This window comes from Motacilla alba, chromosome Z, assembly GCF_015832195.1.
Source record: "Motacilla alba alba isolate MOTALB_02 chromosome Z, Motacilla_alba_V1.0_pri, whole genome shotgun sequence".
In the NCBI taxonomy this organism is placed as follows: domain Eukaryota; kingdom Metazoa; phylum Chordata; class Aves; order Passeriformes; family Motacillidae; genus Motacilla; species Motacilla alba.
In genome coordinates this window covers 9,578,113-9,594,569 of record NC_052046.1, presented here as the reverse complement: position 1 = coordinate 9,594,569, position 16,457 = coordinate 9,578,113, and the positions used below count along the sequence as shown (strand labels likewise).

General features: G+C 62.0%; 2 protein-coding genes across 2 annotated transcripts; one reads left to right on the top strand and one right to left on the bottom strand.

The window, feature by feature from the left end:
* Window positions 1-1,450: 1,450 nt before the first annotated feature.
* NPR2 (natriuretic peptide receptor 2) lies at window positions 1,451-12,945 on the top strand. Its single transcript, XM_038125360.1, has 22 exons — window positions 1,451-2,174; window positions 7,012-7,211; window positions 7,296-7,409; window positions 7,632-7,767; window positions 7,859-7,953; window positions 8,039-8,171; window positions 8,288-8,372; window positions 8,455-8,575; window positions 9,092-9,166; window positions 9,329-9,406; window positions 9,545-9,649; window positions 9,912-9,983; window positions 10,061-10,220; window positions 10,293-10,448; window positions 10,533-10,701; window positions 10,814-10,960; window positions 11,130-11,253; window positions 11,382-11,450; window positions 11,548-11,722; window positions 11,809-11,907; window positions 12,010-12,101; window positions 12,270-12,945. The coding sequence occupies exons 1-22, from the start codon at window positions 1,451-1,453 to the stop codon at window positions 12,321-12,323; spliced, it is 3,183 nt and encodes a 1,060-aa protein (XP_037981288.1). The 3' UTR covers window positions 12,324-12,945.
* A 137-nt stretch (window positions 12,946-13,082) lies between these two features.
* SPAG8 (sperm associated antigen 8) lies at window positions 13,083-16,142 on the bottom strand. Its single transcript, XM_038125361.1, has 7 exons — window positions 16,028-16,142; window positions 15,127-15,556; window positions 14,349-14,511; window positions 14,214-14,259; window positions 13,987-14,101; window positions 13,810-13,872; window positions 13,083-13,726 (listed from the first exon to the last, which is right to left on the bottom strand). The coding sequence occupies exons 1-7, from the start codon at window positions 16,090-16,092 to the stop codon at window positions 13,577-13,579; spliced, it is 1,032 nt and encodes a 343-aa protein (XP_037981289.1). The 5' UTR covers window positions 16,093-16,142; the 3' UTR covers window positions 13,083-13,576.
* Window positions 16,143-16,457: the final 315 nt, after the last annotated feature.

Below are 16,457 nucleotides of genomic sequence, written 5' to 3'. Positions count from 1 at the left end.
CCACGGCGCCAGGGGGGCTTGTGCAAGGCTCATTGCACCCCGAGCGCTCCACACTCCTACCCCACCAGCCCACAGGCCTGTAGCAGAGGGGCTGAAGCCCCAAAAGCTGCAGTGGTGACATGCCCGTGGCATCCAGCCCCCTGCCATCCCCTGCCCTCGGCTCCCCCTGTCCCGGCAGGGCTCATGTTGGCCAGATCCCTGCGGCACGAGTTCCCCAGCACCCTCCACTGTTGGGGAAACACACTGGGTCTCGGGGACGTCTGGTTCCCCAGGGCATCCCAGTTCTCAGGGTCCAAATCCCCAGGTGCCTCCCTGCATCCCAAATCCCCAAGGACACCACCAACCCCCTAACCTTCCCCCAGGGGAGATACCCATGGCCAAAACACTGGAAGACCCCACAAGGGAGGCAGCCAGATCCCGGGAAACCCCTCCTCAGAGCCTGACTGCTCCTTTATCCAACAATTTAATACCTCCCAAAAAATCCCTTGTGAGGACACTCACACCCAGGATATTCCCTCCCCTTCCAGCTGTCTGTACCCCACAGCCGTGTATCCCTTCACATCCTCTCACCCCTCCCCAGGGTACCCCTTTCCCCCATCATGCACATCCCCCACACCCCACTGACTTCCCCAAACCCTGGGGACTGCCAGCATGCGACATCCCCTCCCCAGTCCCTGGCCATTGGGGTACCCTAGAACCTGGATGCTCTCTCACTGAAGCTCCCCGAACCCAGGTACGTCTTTCTCAACCCTGCACTCCAAACCTAATGTGCCCTCCCCGATTCCCCTCACGGACCCTAGATCCCACGAACCTCCTCTTCAATCCCTGCCCACTGGAAGTCGCCAACTCTAGGAATTTCCCTCCCTTAATCTCCCGATGGGACCCCGAGACCGCCCCCAACCCCTCCACCAGAGGCTGAGCACCCCAGTGCCCTGCCCCAAACCGATGCCCTCTTCTCCGATTCCCCCTCACTGCACCTCATCAGAACCGAAGCACACCTCCCTCGGTCCTCCACCCACGGGGGACACCCCGAACGCGGACGTCTCTCCCTACCTCTCCTCCCGGACCCCCTAAAACACGGGCACCCCCTCCCTCAGACCCTGCCTGCTGCGGGCCGCCGGACCGGGGGACCGCGGTCGCTAACCCCCCGCTGGGGATCGCGTAGCACTCCGCCAGCCTGGAAGCCAGAGACGCCGAACGCCCCGCCATCCCCCCACCACCCCAACCAGCGCCCCCCTCCCCGCTAGCCCCACCCCTGGCCCCCCCTCTCCGGGGACGCCGCCCCCCGCCCCGTCGCGGTGCCGCCCATCCCCGTGCCCGTCCGGCCGGGCGGGGACCGGCGGCGCCGCCCCCCCGGGGGAGGGCGGTCGGTGGCGGTCGGCGGGGCGGGGGCGCGGCGGGGGCGCCGGAGCGGCGGGCGGCGGCCGGGGCGGAGGAGCCAGCGCGGCCCATGGCTCCGCCGCTGCCGCTGCCGCTGCTGGCGCTGCTGCTGCTGCCGGTACCGACGGGCGCGGGGCGGCGGGCGGCGACCCCCGACGGGGCGCCCGCCAACTTGACGGTGGCGGTGGTGCTGCCGGAGCGCAACGTGAGCTACGCGTGGGCTTGGCCGCGCGTGGGTCCGGCGCTCAGCCTGGCGCTGGAAGCGCTGGAGCGGGGCGAGCCGCCGCTGCTGCCGCGGCCCTTCTCGGTGCGCGTCGAGTTCATGAGCTCGGAGCTGGAGGGCGCCTGCTCCGAGTACGTGGCACCGCTCAACGCCGTGGACCTGAAGCTCTACCACGACCCCGACGTGCTGTTCGGGCCGGGCTGCGTGTACCCCGCCGCGTCCGTGGGGCGCTTCGCCTCTCACTGGCGGCTGCCCCTCATCACCGGCGGGGCGGTGGCCGCGGGTTTCAGCCGCAAAAGGGAGCACTACAGCACGACGGTGCGCACCGGGCCCTCGGCGCCCAAACTGGGCGCCTTCGTCTCCCACCTCCACGCGCACTTCAACTGGAGCGCCCGCGCCGTGCTCCTCTACGTGGACCGCAAGACCGACGACCGACCCTACTACTTCACCGTCGAGGGTGTCTACCAGGAGCTGCAGGATGGCAACAACCTCACCGTCACCGTCCACATCTACTCCCCCGAGGAGGGCGGCCCCGACACCGCCGTCCACTTCATCAAAGCCAACGGGCGCGGTGCGTGGGGTGGCGCGGCGTGGGGTGCGGGGGGGACACCATGACCGCGGGCGGGATCGGGCTGAGCGCCCGGGGAGCGGGGGCGGCGGTGTGGGAGTGGGAGGAGGAAGGGAGAGCGGAGGGGGCTCCCCTCGGGAGATCTGCGTAGGGCTTCGAGGGGGGGAGGCAAAATCCTCCGCGGGGCACGGCGAGGGGCTGAGCGTGAGATGGGATCTGTGGGGGGGACGGTGGGGGGCATTGGACCCGTCTGCGGCACAGTAGGGGGAAGGATGGGGTGCAGCAAGGGGACTGGGGTACCGTGGATGACATGTAGGGTACAGCAAGGGGTTAAGGGATCAGCAGGACACATCTGGGGCACAAATAGGGGATGGGGATACAGCGGGACTGCTGCAGGACACAGCAAAGGACTGGGAATACGGTGGGATGCTTGTGTGGCACAAAAAGGGACCGGGGTGGCAGTGGGACCTGTTTGGGGGACACCAAGGGATTAAGGGACTGCTGCAGGACACAGCAAAGGACTGGGAATACGGTGGGATGCTTGTGTGGCACAAAAAGAGACCAGGGTGGCAGTGGGACCTGTTTGGGGGACACCAAGGGATTAAGGGAAAATAGAGATCTGCACAGGGCACAGCAAGTGTCAGAGAGGGCAGTGAGATATGTGTGGGGTGCAGCAAGGGGATGGGAACAGACTGTGATCGTGTGGGCTGCAGCAACAGTCCAAGGAGACAGTGGCACCTTTGTGGGGCACCATGAGGGTCTGAGGACACAGTGCGACTTGTGAGGGGTCGAGAGCAAGATGGCACCCGTGTGAGGCACGGCAAGGGAACAAGGATCTGGTGGGACTCATGTGGGGTCCAGTAGGGAGTGGGCAGAGTGACACCTGTGGCAGGGCATGGCAAGAGGCCAAAGGAAGAGTGGGACCCCTGTGGAGCACAAGGAGTGGCTGGAGGTGCAGTGGGACCCGTGTGGGACACAGGGAGGGGTGGGCAAAATGGGCTCTGTGTGGGGGGCAGTGAGGATTGAGCACATTTTGTCACAGTGGGGCTGGAGGAGCAGCAGGACCTGCACAGGAGGTGAGTTCACAGGGGAAAAGACACAACCTGAGCCCCTTCCCAGACCAAGCCCTGTGTCAGCGGAGGGGCCGGGATGCAGCAGGAGGAGGGGGCATAGTGTCTCCCTCCCAGATCCCCGGTCCAGTCAACCTTTGCTGGCAGGAGCTGGGGCAGACCCCCAGCTTGGTGGGACATGTGCTGTGAGGAGCACCCCGTGGAACCACCCCACCCTCTGTGTTAGCAGGATCAGGGTGACCCAGGCATGTCCTTGGAGGCTGAAGGTGACGGAGGCGATGTGGCTCTCTGGAGGACAGCATCAGCTGTGGTTTCATACCTAGAGAACCATGATGCCAGCATACCTAGATGGCTGTGCCGTGCTCAGGCAGGGCCCCCCAGAGTGGCACCTGGGCACCCCAGGCTGTGCCTTGTCCCTGCTGCACCCCCAGGATGGGGCTGTGATTGCCACACCCTGCTGATGGAGGGATAAATCAATTTGGTGCCTTGCGAGTGCCCCAGGAGAGCAGCTATATTGGGAGCGGGAGGAAATGGAGGGGCTTACAGAGGCAGCTGGAGAGCAAGGGCAGCCTGATGCTCTTTCATTATTGATGAGCAGGGTGTATCAATCCTGGAGTCAGCCACTCTGCAGTGCTTCTTAATGGATTCTGAGATGCTGTGTCATTAGGAAGGACATCTAGCCCGGGTAAGTGGAGCCAGATGGGCCAGCAGGACTTGTGTCCAAGGCTGGGCAGGACCAGGCTGCAGGGGGGAGGACTGGGCTCCCATCAGGATTGAGGCCAGTGAGGCTGAGTCCATGGAGTGAGCATTCCATGTCTGCCCCACTGGGAGCTCTTGTGTGTGCCATCACCAGCCATGGGGTTTGGAGCTTATTATGGGATGAGGGCAAAGGACTCCGCAGGGAGAAGGGCTGAAATCAGTTATTGCCGTCAACATTTCCATCTTGGTGCCGTAAATCACTCCAATGGGAATCAATCCCTCCTGGTGCAGGCAGGGGGTAGTGGCTGCTGGGGGAGAAGGCCCAGCATGGGCAGAGACCCGAGGGCTTTCTAAGCTGGGGTCACAGTATCACAGAACCATGGAAAGGCTTGGGTTGAAAGGGACCTTAAAGATCATTCACTTCCATTTCCCTGCCGTGGGCAGGGATGTAGAGAGGGTCTGGGCCTCTCTGGCTGCAGCTCAGAAATGGCACTAGGGTGTGGGGCTGAGTGGGGCTGAGTGCTTGGCCCCACAGAGGTGGGTTCTCAGGGCTACAGAGCTGGTTATAGGTCCTTTCCCTGTCCTAGCTCAGGCGTGTGGGACAGGGAATGGAGACTTGCAGAGCTGTCCCAGGGGTTGGGACTCCTTCATGGAATGGCGAGGAGATAGAAGCAGGGCTTCAGCTGCATCCATGTCCATGACCTGCAATGACACCATGTATCATGCCTCTTGGCATCACCTTCCTTCTCCTAAGTCATGGGCAGGAGTTTGGTGAACATTTCCTAGAGAAAGCCGCTTCCCTTCCCCTCTGTGCATCCCTAGCACTGCTGGTTCTTGACATTCACAGGTCTAATGAACTGGGGTGGGATTGCCCCTCTCACTGGTGCCTGGGCGACGTGCAGGGGCCCACGTCTCTCCTGCCATTTGCACAAGCACTGATATAATTAGAGCTGTGGTTGAGAGAATTACCGGAGCATCTGCCTGCAAAAAGCCCAGGTGCCCTGCCTGGGGAGATGGCTGGGTGGTGCTGCGGGAGGGGAGGGCATTTGCTCTTCACCCCCGCACTCTCCCTGGGCCAGGGCCATGGTGTCTGCGCTGCAGTGCCCTGTGCTGGTGGAGCTGCTTGAACCTGGGATTTTCCCTCATTTCAGGGTTATCTTCCATCATGCAGGGGTCAAGCAATGTTCTGCCATCTCATCTGCATGCTCGGGGTCCTGCCCCTTTCCCTGGGACCTGGCACTCTGCCACCTACGCCAGAGACACCCCCTAAATAAATGTCAGGGTTCTGGATGCACTCCAGCCTTGCAGAACTTCATTCCCCTTGTCCTGGGGGATGCTGAGGCTGCCTTTGGCCATTTGCCGGCCCCTGGGGTGCGTGAGCCCCCTAAGGCGCTGCTGGCCCTGCAGGAAGCTGCCAGCTGGAGGCAGCTGCCTGCCTCACGGAGAGCCCCAAGCACTGACCCTTCCTTCTGCACAGCTCATGCAGCCTGTCCCCAAGGAGCCATCTAGGCGCCGTCCATCCCCTTTCTTGGTGGCCTTTGACCAGGCAGGCTTTTGCTGCCGCCGCAGGGGCTGGCTGCCCGCAGTGTCCCACCATCTGCCACCAGCTGTTGTGGCTCCCTAGCTCCTGTGGCTCCCTTTTCTTGGTGCCTGCAGTGGGACAGGGAGGGTCCCGTCTATGTCCTTGGGGGGAACCCTCAGGCTCTGCGTGTTGGGGAGGTGCTGAGCTGTCCACCCTGGATGAGAAATCTGGGGACATTTCTCGATGCAGGACTAGCAAAGTGGAGAAGCCAAGAGTGTTTATTTGAAGTATTGCAGCATTCAGAGGGAACCATTTCAAACCCTGAAGCAGGCTGTTGCTCACACACAGCCCACGGTGCTGCGATTTCTCCCTCCCCCGTGCCCAGGAGCAGCTCCCCACATTGCTGTGGATTCCCTGTGCCCAAGGTGGCTGGTCTGGGTCTCTTCTCCCACCTGGCGGCTTCCTCACTGCCCCCGTGGGTGACGCTGCCAGCCCTGCTGCCCACATGGCTGGGTGCCTTCCAGCAGCGGAGCCCCCTTCTCGGCTTGCGGCGCTTCCTTGCTGTCCCCATCGCCGCCGCCCCCCGGGTCCAGCCGTGGCGCTGGGCCCCATGCAGCAGAGCTCTGTGTCGGGGCCAGCGCCCAAGCGTGACATTCCTCCAGCACCCGCTGCCGCCGCCTCCTCCGTTGCTCAATCCCGGGTTCCCAGCCAGACTGGCTGGAGCGGGGGCCCTGGTTTTCCGGGGGGAGGGAGGAGGCAGTGTCAGGATCCTCAGCAAGGGCACGGAGGGCCCCTGCTCGGGGGGTTCGGACGCTTTCAGGCGCCCGTTCCCGCAGCCTGTGATGCCCTGTGCCAGCGGCGTGCCGGCCCCACACAGCCCTTGGGTGGGCATCCCGTGGGGGCTGACGGAGCCCCCAGCAGAGGATGGGGGCAGGTGGGACGTTCTGACGGGGCCCGGGCACCCCCTTGCCGTGTGGGTCACACCGGCGAGATGCTCTGTTTCCAATTAGCCGCCGCCGAAGGTGCTGGAATCTGGGAACCTGCACATTCCTGCCGCACAGACAGCCGGCCACGAACCCAAACATGGGTTTGTCCCATTCCACAGCCCGGGCTCCCCAGGGGCCTCCGGTGCACGGCTCCAGTGCCTCTCCCAGCCCCCCTGATTCCGTGGCTAGGGCTGGCATGGAGCAGCCCGGCAGCTGATGCAGGGGGGAGACATCCTCTGGCTGGATTTTGCTGGATCAGGGTGTGTGGGGTCTGTGTCTGGGGCATCCACCTCATGATTTCCAGCAAGTTTTTCCCTGTTCTCCTGTCCCCCTTCAGTCTGAGGTGACTGATGGGGCAGGAGCGCGTCTATGCCAGCAAGGGCTGTGGGTCTGGTCGCAGGGAGGCGGTGAGCCAAGCACTGCCCCATCTGCCTGCTCCATCGCTCCCCGCAGCCTCCCAGTGCTCCCGGGGCTGCTCTGCCCCCCTGCCCCATTCCTGGCTGTGTGCTTGGGGTGCAGTGGGGTGTCCCTGCCCCGCTGAAACCCCTGCCTCTCTCTGGCAGTGGTGTATCTCTGTGGGCCGCCAGAGATGCTGCGGCAGATCATGCAGCTGGCGCAACAGGAGAACCTCACCAATGGCGACTACGTCTTCTTCTACCTGGATGTCTTCGGGGAGAGCCTGCGGGGTGACTCTGCCCGTGACCCCTTCAAGCCCTGGCAGGAGAGCCCGGGCCAGGACTCCGGACTGCGTGAGGCTTTCCAGGTGAGCTGTGCCCACCTGCGTGGGGACAGGAACATCCCCACCCTGGCCCCAGTGTGTGAACCAGGGTGCTGTGCTTGGTTGCAGATGGTGCTGGTGATCACCTACTATGAGCCCCAAAACCCTGAGTACCAGCATTTCCAAACCCAGCTCATCCTGCGAGCTAAGCAGAAATTTGGGGTGCAGCTCAACTACTCCCTGGTGAGTGAGTCCCCCTGTATGCTGGGGTCCCTTCACACGGGTCTGAGGCATCTCACCAGGATGCAGAGGGTGGGACACAGCCACAGACAGTGCCATCCCTGCAGGGTGCATGTTGGCCCCAGAGTGGTTATGGGGCGGTGGGTGGGTGCGTGGTCCTGGTGTGAAGCTTCTGGGATGCTCCTGTGTGCGTGGCTGTGGGTGTGCTCAGATTCTCCCTGGCAGATGAACCTGGTGGCGGGCTGTTTCTATGATGGGATGCTGCTGTACGCCATGGTGCTGAATGAGACTCTGCGTGAGGGTGGCTCCAAGAAAAACGCCACCCACATCATCGAGAAGATGCGGGATCGCAAGTTCCAGGGTAACTCTGGGATGGGGGCAGCGGGGTTGTGGGTGCCACGGGGGCGGTGGAACTCAGTCCCCATCCCACCTGTGTCTTAATTTTCCCACAGGCGTCACAGGGCTTGTGAGCATGGATAGCAACAATGACCGGGACACTGACTTCAACCTATGGGCCATGAGCGACCCCAAGACCGGGCAGTATGAGGTGGGGGGAGGTTCCCCCTGGCTGGGGTTGGGGGATGGGATGGGATGGTGGGGTCTGGAGGTGGCTACATCTCTCTCTGCCTTAGGTGGTGGGACACTACTCAGGTGTGGAGAAGCAAATCCACTGGCTGGGACGACCCATCCCCTGGGTGAAGGGGGCTCCTCCCTTGGACAACCCTCCCTGTGTCTTTGATGAAGATGACCCTTCCTGTGAGAAAAGTGGGTGTCCTGGGTCCCCACATCCCTTGGACCCCAGCAAGCTTTCATACGGGTGCATGTCAGTCTGGCTGTCATAGCCAGCTGGGCCACCCTGACATATCTTCTCCTGCCTGCAGCCCCCCTCTCTATGCTGGCCATCGTGGCTTTGGGCACTGGCCTCACCTTTGTCATGTTTGGCATCTCCAGCTTCCTCATCTTCAGGTCAGGACTGGGGGAACCTCTGTCTGATGGGCAGGCAGGCAGGGCAGAGGGGATGGGGGCTTGACCCCTGTGTGTCTCCCAGGAAGCTGATGCTGGAGAAGGAGCTTGCCAGCATGCTCTGGAGGATCCGCTGGGATGAGCTGCAGTTTGGAAGTCCCGAGCGGTACCACAAGGCAGCGGGCAGCCGGCTCACCTTGTCCCTGGTGAGAGGAGCCATCCCTGAGGCACCACCCTGCCCCTGTGCTGCCTCCCTCCCTGCATGACACCTCTCCCTGTTCATCCCTTCAATGACGCTCTGTTTCCTACAGAGCCATAGCCCCACTGAATCTCTCCTCGACACAACCCTTCATCCTTACATAGCTCTCCATTCCCTATAGAGACTTATTGCATCCATCCCTGGCATGACTTTCCATGCCCTGCAGAGCCACAGTAGATTCTTCCTCTACACAGCCCTGAATCCTCTATGTGGCACCATACTTCATCAAGCCCCTATGTTGCCCTCCATCCCTGACAGACATACCTTGTCCATGTCCTACACTCTGTGCAGTGCCTCATCCTGGAGTCTTCTCCTTTCCTACAGAGCATGCAGAGCTTGTCCTAACCCTTAGAGCCCATCCTGCACCATCCCCTGCACACCTTGGATATCCCTGCCCTGCTCCATTGGTGCAGGCCATCCCTCCATGCCAGGGTTCCTCTCCCTAATCCCCTCCTTCCCACAGCGTGGCTCCAGCTATGGCTCTCTGATGACCACCCATGGCAAGTACCAGATCTTCGCCAACACCGGCCACTTCAAGGTCAGTGCAGCAGGCAGGGAGCTGAGCCCTCCCCCTGAAATGCCCCAGCTCTGTTGTGCTCCCACCTGGCTGCACCCCCATCCTGCAGGGTGTTGGCACTTTCCTCCCCTTCGCAAATTCATCCAGTGGACATTGACCTTTTCCCCTTCCCAAACACCCCAGGGCAATGTTGTGGCCATTAAGCACATCAACAAGAAGCGCATCGAGTTGACGCGGCAGGTGCTCTTTGAGCTAAAGCATGTAGGTTTGGGGTCTGGGCTAGGGTGGGCAACCCGCTTGGGAGTGCAGGGATTGGTCCTGGGCGTGTGGGAGGGTAGCAGGAGCAACAGCTCATGCCCTTTGACCTCAAGACTATCTTGGGTTCACTTCCATCTGCAGATGCGAGACATCCAGTTCAACCACCTGACCCGCTTCATCGGGGCGTGCATCGACCCCCCCAACATCTGCATCATCACCGAGTACTGCCCACGGGGCAGCTTGCAGGTAGCAGGGCTTGGGGACACTGCAGGTGACACTTAGACACTTCTGGTGACCCAGCTGGGCTGCGTGTTGTGGACAGGGCTCTGGATGCTGGTGGCCACCTAAGCCCTCCCAATAATGCTCACAGCTGAGCTGTCCAAGCAGGTGTCAGAGGCCAGTGGAGGGGTGGGGGTGGGTGCTGCAGACCCCCGAGCTGGGCACTTGGTGAGGCTGCCATCACCATGACCTGGGTGCTTGGTGGGGTCCACTCAATGTGCTGCCGCAGGATGTCCTGGAGAACGAGAGCATCAACCTGGACTGGATGTTTCGCTACTCCCTCATCAATGACATTGTCAAGGTATCCAGCTGAGGGATGTGAGGGGATGGGGAGAGATGCCTGAGAGATATGAGCTTCACTGTGTCCATCTGTCCCAGGGAATGGCCTTCCTGCACAACAGCATCATTGGCCATCACGGCAGCCTCAAGTCATCCAACTGCGTGGTGGACAGCCGCTTTGTGCTGAAGATCACCGACTATGGCCTGGCCAGCTTCCGCTCGCCCAGCGACAATGAGGACACACATGCACTCTATGCCAGTGAGTGCCGACCTGCGAGCACCAGGAGGGTGGGGTGGCCCTGTCTCACGCTCTATCTCTTTGTCCCACCAGAGAAGCTATGGACAGCACCAGAGCTGCTGCAGAAGGGACACCTGCCCACCCCGGGCATGCAGAAAGCTGATGTCTACAGCTTCGGCATCATCGTGCAGGAGGTTGCTTTGCGCAACGGCCCCTTCTACATCGAGGGCATGGACCTGAGCCCTAAAGGTGAGGATCGTGTGTGGAGCACGTGTGTGGAGGTCTTGCCCCACCATGGAAGTCTGGTGCTCACTGTTGGCCACACCCCGGCAGAGATCGTGCAGAAGGTGCGTAACAGCCAGAAGCCCTTCTTCCGCCCCTCCATCGACATCGGGGTGCACAGTGAGGAGCTGGCAGTGCTGATGGAACGCTGCTGGGCGCAGGAGCCGGCTGAGCGCCCTGACTTCAGTCAGATCAAGATCTTCATCCGTAGATTCAACAAGTGGGTGGTTGGCACATGGGGACGGTGGCCCTAGGTGGGAGTGGGGACAGCCATGGGGGTGGTGGCTGGGGGGCACCTCTTCCTGCAGTGCCAACTGACTGCACTCCACCAGGGAGGGAAGCACCAGCATCCTGGACAACCTGCTGTCGCGCATGGAACAGTATGCCAACAACCTGGAGAAGCTGGTGGAAGAGAGGACACAGGCTTACCTGGAGGAGAAGCGCAAGGCAGAGAACCTCCTCTACCAGATTCTGCCCCAGTGAGAGGGGACACAAGGGGGTGTGTCGGTCTGAGGGTTGGCGTGGGTTCAGCATGCACCTGCTGCTATGCAAGTATAGGGGTCCCTTCCCAGCTTTCCATGCTGGTGTGCGGCAAGGTTTGCAGGGGAACAGTGGGTTCGGGGTGGAGCTCACCACTATCCTTGCCAGTTCTGTGGCAGAGCAGCTGAAGCGTGGAGAGACAGTGCGGGCTGAGGCTTTCGACAGTGTCACCATCTACTTCAGTGACATCGTGGGCTTTACTGCCCTCTCGGCAGAGAGCACTCCCATGCAGGTGAGAACAGGACTTGGGGGGCAGCACCTCTGTGCGGCTGGTGGAGGTCTCACACCCTGGCAGTGCCATCCCTGGGGTTGGGGGGACATGTCCTCTCCCAGATGCACACACACCCTTGTTCCATCCAGGTCGTGATGCTACTGAATGATCTCTACACTTGCTTTGATGCCATTATCGACAATTTTGACGTCTACAAGGTGAGTGGTGTGGTGAGCAAGCACAGCCCCCCAGAGTGAGGCAGGCAGCCAGGAGCCCAGGTTGTACCTGCCCCCACTGCCTCCCCTTCCCCCACAGGTGGAGACCATTGGAGATGCCTACATGGTGGTCTCGGGGCTGCCGGTGCGCAATGGGAAGCTGCATGCCCGTGAGATTGTCCGGATGGCCCTGGCCCTGCTCGAGGCTGTCAAAACCTTCAAGATCCGTCACCGTCCTAACGACCAGCTCCACCTGCGCATCGGCATACACACCGGTGAGCCCCCACGCCAGCCAGCTGGGGAGTGCTTGCCCACCCACCTGCCCACCCTGCAGCATCCCCGGGTGCCTCTGTGCCTGCAGGTCCCGTGTGTGCCGGAGTGGTGGGTCTGAAGATGCCACGGTACTGCCTCTTTGGGGACACGGTGAACACCGCATCCCGCATGGAATCCAACGGCCAGGGTAAGCCAGGGCAAGCCAGGGCAGCTGAAGTCCAGAGCCACGGGGTGTGTCCTGTTCTCGGGGCATCCAGCCATGTCTCTCTTGCTCCTCTGTGCTACTCAGCCCTGAAGATCCATGTCTCATCTGCCACCAAAGAAGTCCTGGATGAGTTTGGCTGCTTTGAGCTGGAGCTACGTGGCGATGTAGAAATGAAGGTGAGGGCACAGCGATGCCACTGGGGTACCAGCCCTTCCAACCACAGGGAAATGTGATGGGGAGGTGGGTTGGGGCTGGGACCCCTTGTTGCTCTCAGTGCTGGGGATGACACCTGAGAAGCAGCTCCAAGGGCAGGCAGGGTCTGACTTGCTCACCTCTGCCTCCAGGGCAAGGGAAAGATGCGGACATACTGGCTGCTGGGCGAGAGGAAAGACCCTTAAGTCATTTGAGCCCAGCAGCTGTGGCAGAGCCCCCAGCTCAATGGGGCCACCAGTGCTTTCCGGTGCCCCAGGATGCACCGGCACCCCCCCATCACTGCATCCACCTGACTCTGCAGCCCCCCTGCTTCAGCAGGGCCTGGGCAAAGTGGGGCAGCGGCCACAGCACCGTCTGCTCCCCTCCATCAGCACCAGCAAAGCCCACTTTCCCCACAGCCTCTGCTGGAGTGGGGTAACCAGCCCTTATTCAGCCCAAGAGACCTTGTATTCCCCCCACCCTCTGAGGTCTGCCACCCCTGCCCTCTCCCCTGTGGCTCAGCTGGCTCTGAGCTTCTCCGGGGCCTGGCTGCCCCGCAGGGCACTTTGCCGTCTCTTTTCAGTACCTGGCCCCCAGCAGAAGTTTTGCCGGTGTCAACCCCTCCCTGGGGTGGGGGGAAATGGGGATTCCTGCCAAGACTGACTCCTTGGCCAGGCCAGGCTTCAATGCCGCAGATCCCCCCCTCCCCAGTCTCCCCTTCCCCTGTATATAACCCCACCGGGTCATGTAAATACCCATCCCTCCTCCAGGTGTAAATATAGGACTCGCTGCAACTATTTTGTTGAAATACAAACTTCCCCAGATCCATCTGTCCTGTGGCCTCTACTTCGCTCTGCCCCAGCATGCCAAGTGGGGAGGGAGGCCGGGGGAACACCAGTATGGAACTCAGCCTGGGCTGGCGACAGCTGCCTGAAACATCCCAAGAGATCATATCCTGGGGGTCTGTCTGCGGTGTAGGGCAGGAGTGTGGGCATGGGGAGCCAGCGCTGGGCGGTCGCAGCAGCGGCTGTTGAGGGCTTGGGCGGTGCTGGGAAGGCAGGGCTGCCATGGGTTTGCTTTGGCGTGAGGGCTGCAGTGCGTTCCTCTGAGCTCATGCTCTGGCCGCCCCGCTGCCGCCTCTTATTGGAACACACCTGTGCCTGGGGACTGGAACAACGGCTGCCTGTCACCCACTGTGTGCGCCAGGAGGAAAAGTGTCCCAGGGGATGAGGCTGTGCCAGGGGCTCTGCCTCCATGCCTAAAGAAGAAATCTTGGGACCACAGTGTGTTTTGGGTCAACAGTGACTTGCAACAGGGCTGAAGGGTTTTCCATTTTGCTTCATGCTCTCATGGGATTTGAGGTCCCAGGGACACAGTGCTCTCCCTCCAAACATCCAGCTTGAGGACAGCCTTGGGGTAGGCAAGGATGCTGGGACCACCTGTGTCCCCTTGTTTTTTATTACTTGTGGGGCTGGAGCTGTCTGCTCAGGGGGTCATAGGGGTCACAGAGGCTGAAGGGCTCGGGATGCCCTAAGTACATGGTAATGGGAGTGGAGAAGTCTGCATTCCTCTTGAAGGGAATGTTTCTGCCGAAGAGGGCAGTGACACCCTGGAGAGGAGAGAATTGGAGAGATCTCTGTCAGCACCTGAGACTCCCAGGGTACTGGCAGGACAGGGTGGTGGGAGCCTTACCGGCAGCCCGCGGGCTTGCTCCAGCCAGAAGCTGGTTGGCTGCTCCGTTAGGTAATTGTGACGCTGCAATAGAAGCAAAATGTGAGCCGGAGGAGATGGCATGCTCAGCAGGACAAGAGCCTTGCTGCCTCCCTGGAGGCTGCTGCAAGCTGTCGGGGGGATGTTTACTGCCTGTACCTGGGTGGTGGGCTGGGGTGTGGACTGGAAACCCATGGCACGGTAGTCGTGGTGCGTGGTGGAGATAGATTCCATGCACCTCGGGCGGGGACGGATCTCCTCCTCTGTCTCCTTACTGCAGTGAGAGCAGACCCCACACCTCTCAGCTCTGGGATCCCCACCTCCCCAGGTCCCCTCCTCTGGGGTGTAGTCCCAAGGGTGGTTCTCATGCGGGAGTGCAGGCTTGCCTGTATTTCTCGTAGAGCATGGATGCCAATGCGGCCTTCCGCTGCCCTGCAGAGGGGAAGGTGCCATCAGCCTCCCAGCTAAGATTCCCCTCCTGCCTTTTTGGGGTGCACATGGCCTGTTGGGGTCAGCCTCACCTTGCCCCAGCAGCACGGCCCTGAGGGGTGGGCAGTCCTTCGGGGGGGAGCTGTCAGTGAGTGAGGAGAGAAGCTGGTGGATCGGCAGTCCATCGTAGCCACGCTGTAAGTCCTCACTGCCCAAATCCTTCCCTGGCCGAGAGTCCAGGGGATCCACGATTACCTAGGGATGGACAGTGGGGGCTGTGGAAGGAGGCAGGACCCCATGCTGCACTTCCCCATGCCCGCTCCTGGCGTTTAGGCTTTTGATAGCCTCGGAGGCATAAGCTGTAAAGAGGTGTTATCATCTTTCTGGCCAGAAGCCTGGGAAAGCTGGAGCAGGGACACCGCTTGGGCAGGGCTGACCTGTCCTGCCTGGTGGCGGTCAGCCAGCCTTGTATGGCAGTGCCAAGCACCTGGGTGCCCAGACTGCCCCTGGGCAAGCACTCTTACGGCACTTGAACAACGCATGGAGTCCCCAGGCTGTGGCACAGTTTGGTCCATCAGGTGCCCCCCAGCTTGGCTTGCCCAAGCAGGCATCCCCACATCACTGTGATGAGCCGTGAAACACAGCTCCTGCTTCCCAGCAGCGAGATCCTGCCTTACTGTTACTCCCCACGTGCCTGCCTGTGCCTTTTGTGCTATTGAGTTTCATCCCTTTTCTATCCTGCTGGGCTCAAGGTCGTCTGGGTTGCTATTTAAAGAGATGTGTCTGCCCAGGAGCAGGGAGCTTCACAAGATCAGCATGTGGGACATGATGGGGCCAACTTTGAGGGGCATTTTCCCCGTATGGAGTTACCTCCTTCTGCCAGTCATGGGTCACACAGCTCCGCTGGGGCACCGACTGGCTGGGCTTCTCTGCTGGTGTGGGTGGGGTGGGGGGCAGCGCCGGCACTGTGGTGGGGGACTGCTCCTTGGGGCTGGTCCCCCACTTTCCAAGCCAGGGAGGCAGCTTGATCTCAGAGGGATCCTTCCCAGTCTCTGGGGATGGCACCCTGCTGGGCACGACTGGTAGGGCCACAGTAGGCAGTTCATCTGTGTCTGCTATCTCCTGGGGTGGCTTGGCTGTGTCTGACATCTCATGGAGCCTCTTGGTGGTGGTTGTAAGCGTCTCCCCACGGCAGGGGAGCCTCTCCACGAGCACATCAGACAGGGGCTCACCACCCTGGACCCTGAACGGTGGCCTCTCCCCATGGCACCTGGGACCTGCATGGCTTCTCAGGGCGCCCCTGCAGGTGGGAACAGACCCTGAAGAAAGGCAGCGCGACGCATCTGCCGTTGCCAGCCACGTCCCCAGCCCCCACCAGCACGGGCAGCGTCCTGACCCCTGGTCCTCTGCAGTGTCACCTCCACACTGGGCCAAGGCATTCCTCTCCTTTTGGGGGCAGAAGCAGAGCCTGCTGCTGGGCCTGTCATCTCGGGGGGTCTCCCCCTCCGTAATTCCGTAATTCCCTTCTGTCCCCTTGACCTCTAGCAGTAACGCGCTTCCCACCCCTCTGCCTGGGCTCAGCCCCCTCCCTGCGACGACCTCCCCACAGACCGGACCCACCATGTTGTCCTTCCCCCCGGCCCCTAGCGCTCCACAGGCCCTGCCCCCGCCTCTCCCCGCCGGGGTTACCCCACGGGGCCTTCATGTTGTCCTTCCCCCCGGCCCCTAGCGCTCCACAGGCCGTGCCCCCGCCTCTCCCCGCCGGGGTTACCCCACGGGGCCTCGCTGCCCGCAGCCGGGGCCGCTCCCCCCGCAGCCGCCGGCTCCCTGCTCCATTGCGCCTGCGCGCGGCGGGACGCGCCTCTCTCCATGGAGACGGCGCGCGGCGGCCGCGCGCCCGGAGGTGGGGGTGGAGCCGCGCTCGTTCCCGCCTCCCATTGGCGGAGAGACCCCGATGGGGCGTGGCCGCCCCAAACTGGGCGGGGCAAGAGGATTCGTTAAACCGTAATGGGCGCGGTCTCGAACGAGTGGGCGGGGCGGGGGCGGTGTGAAGGGGCGCGGTGAGGGGGGACGGGGCTCTGTGGGAATGGTGCGGGGACACGGGGGGACGGGGCCGTGTGGGGCATGGCGTGCAGGGACACGGGGGGACGGACGTGCAGGGCACGGGAATGCGGAGGGATGGGAATGTCGGAGGATGGGGC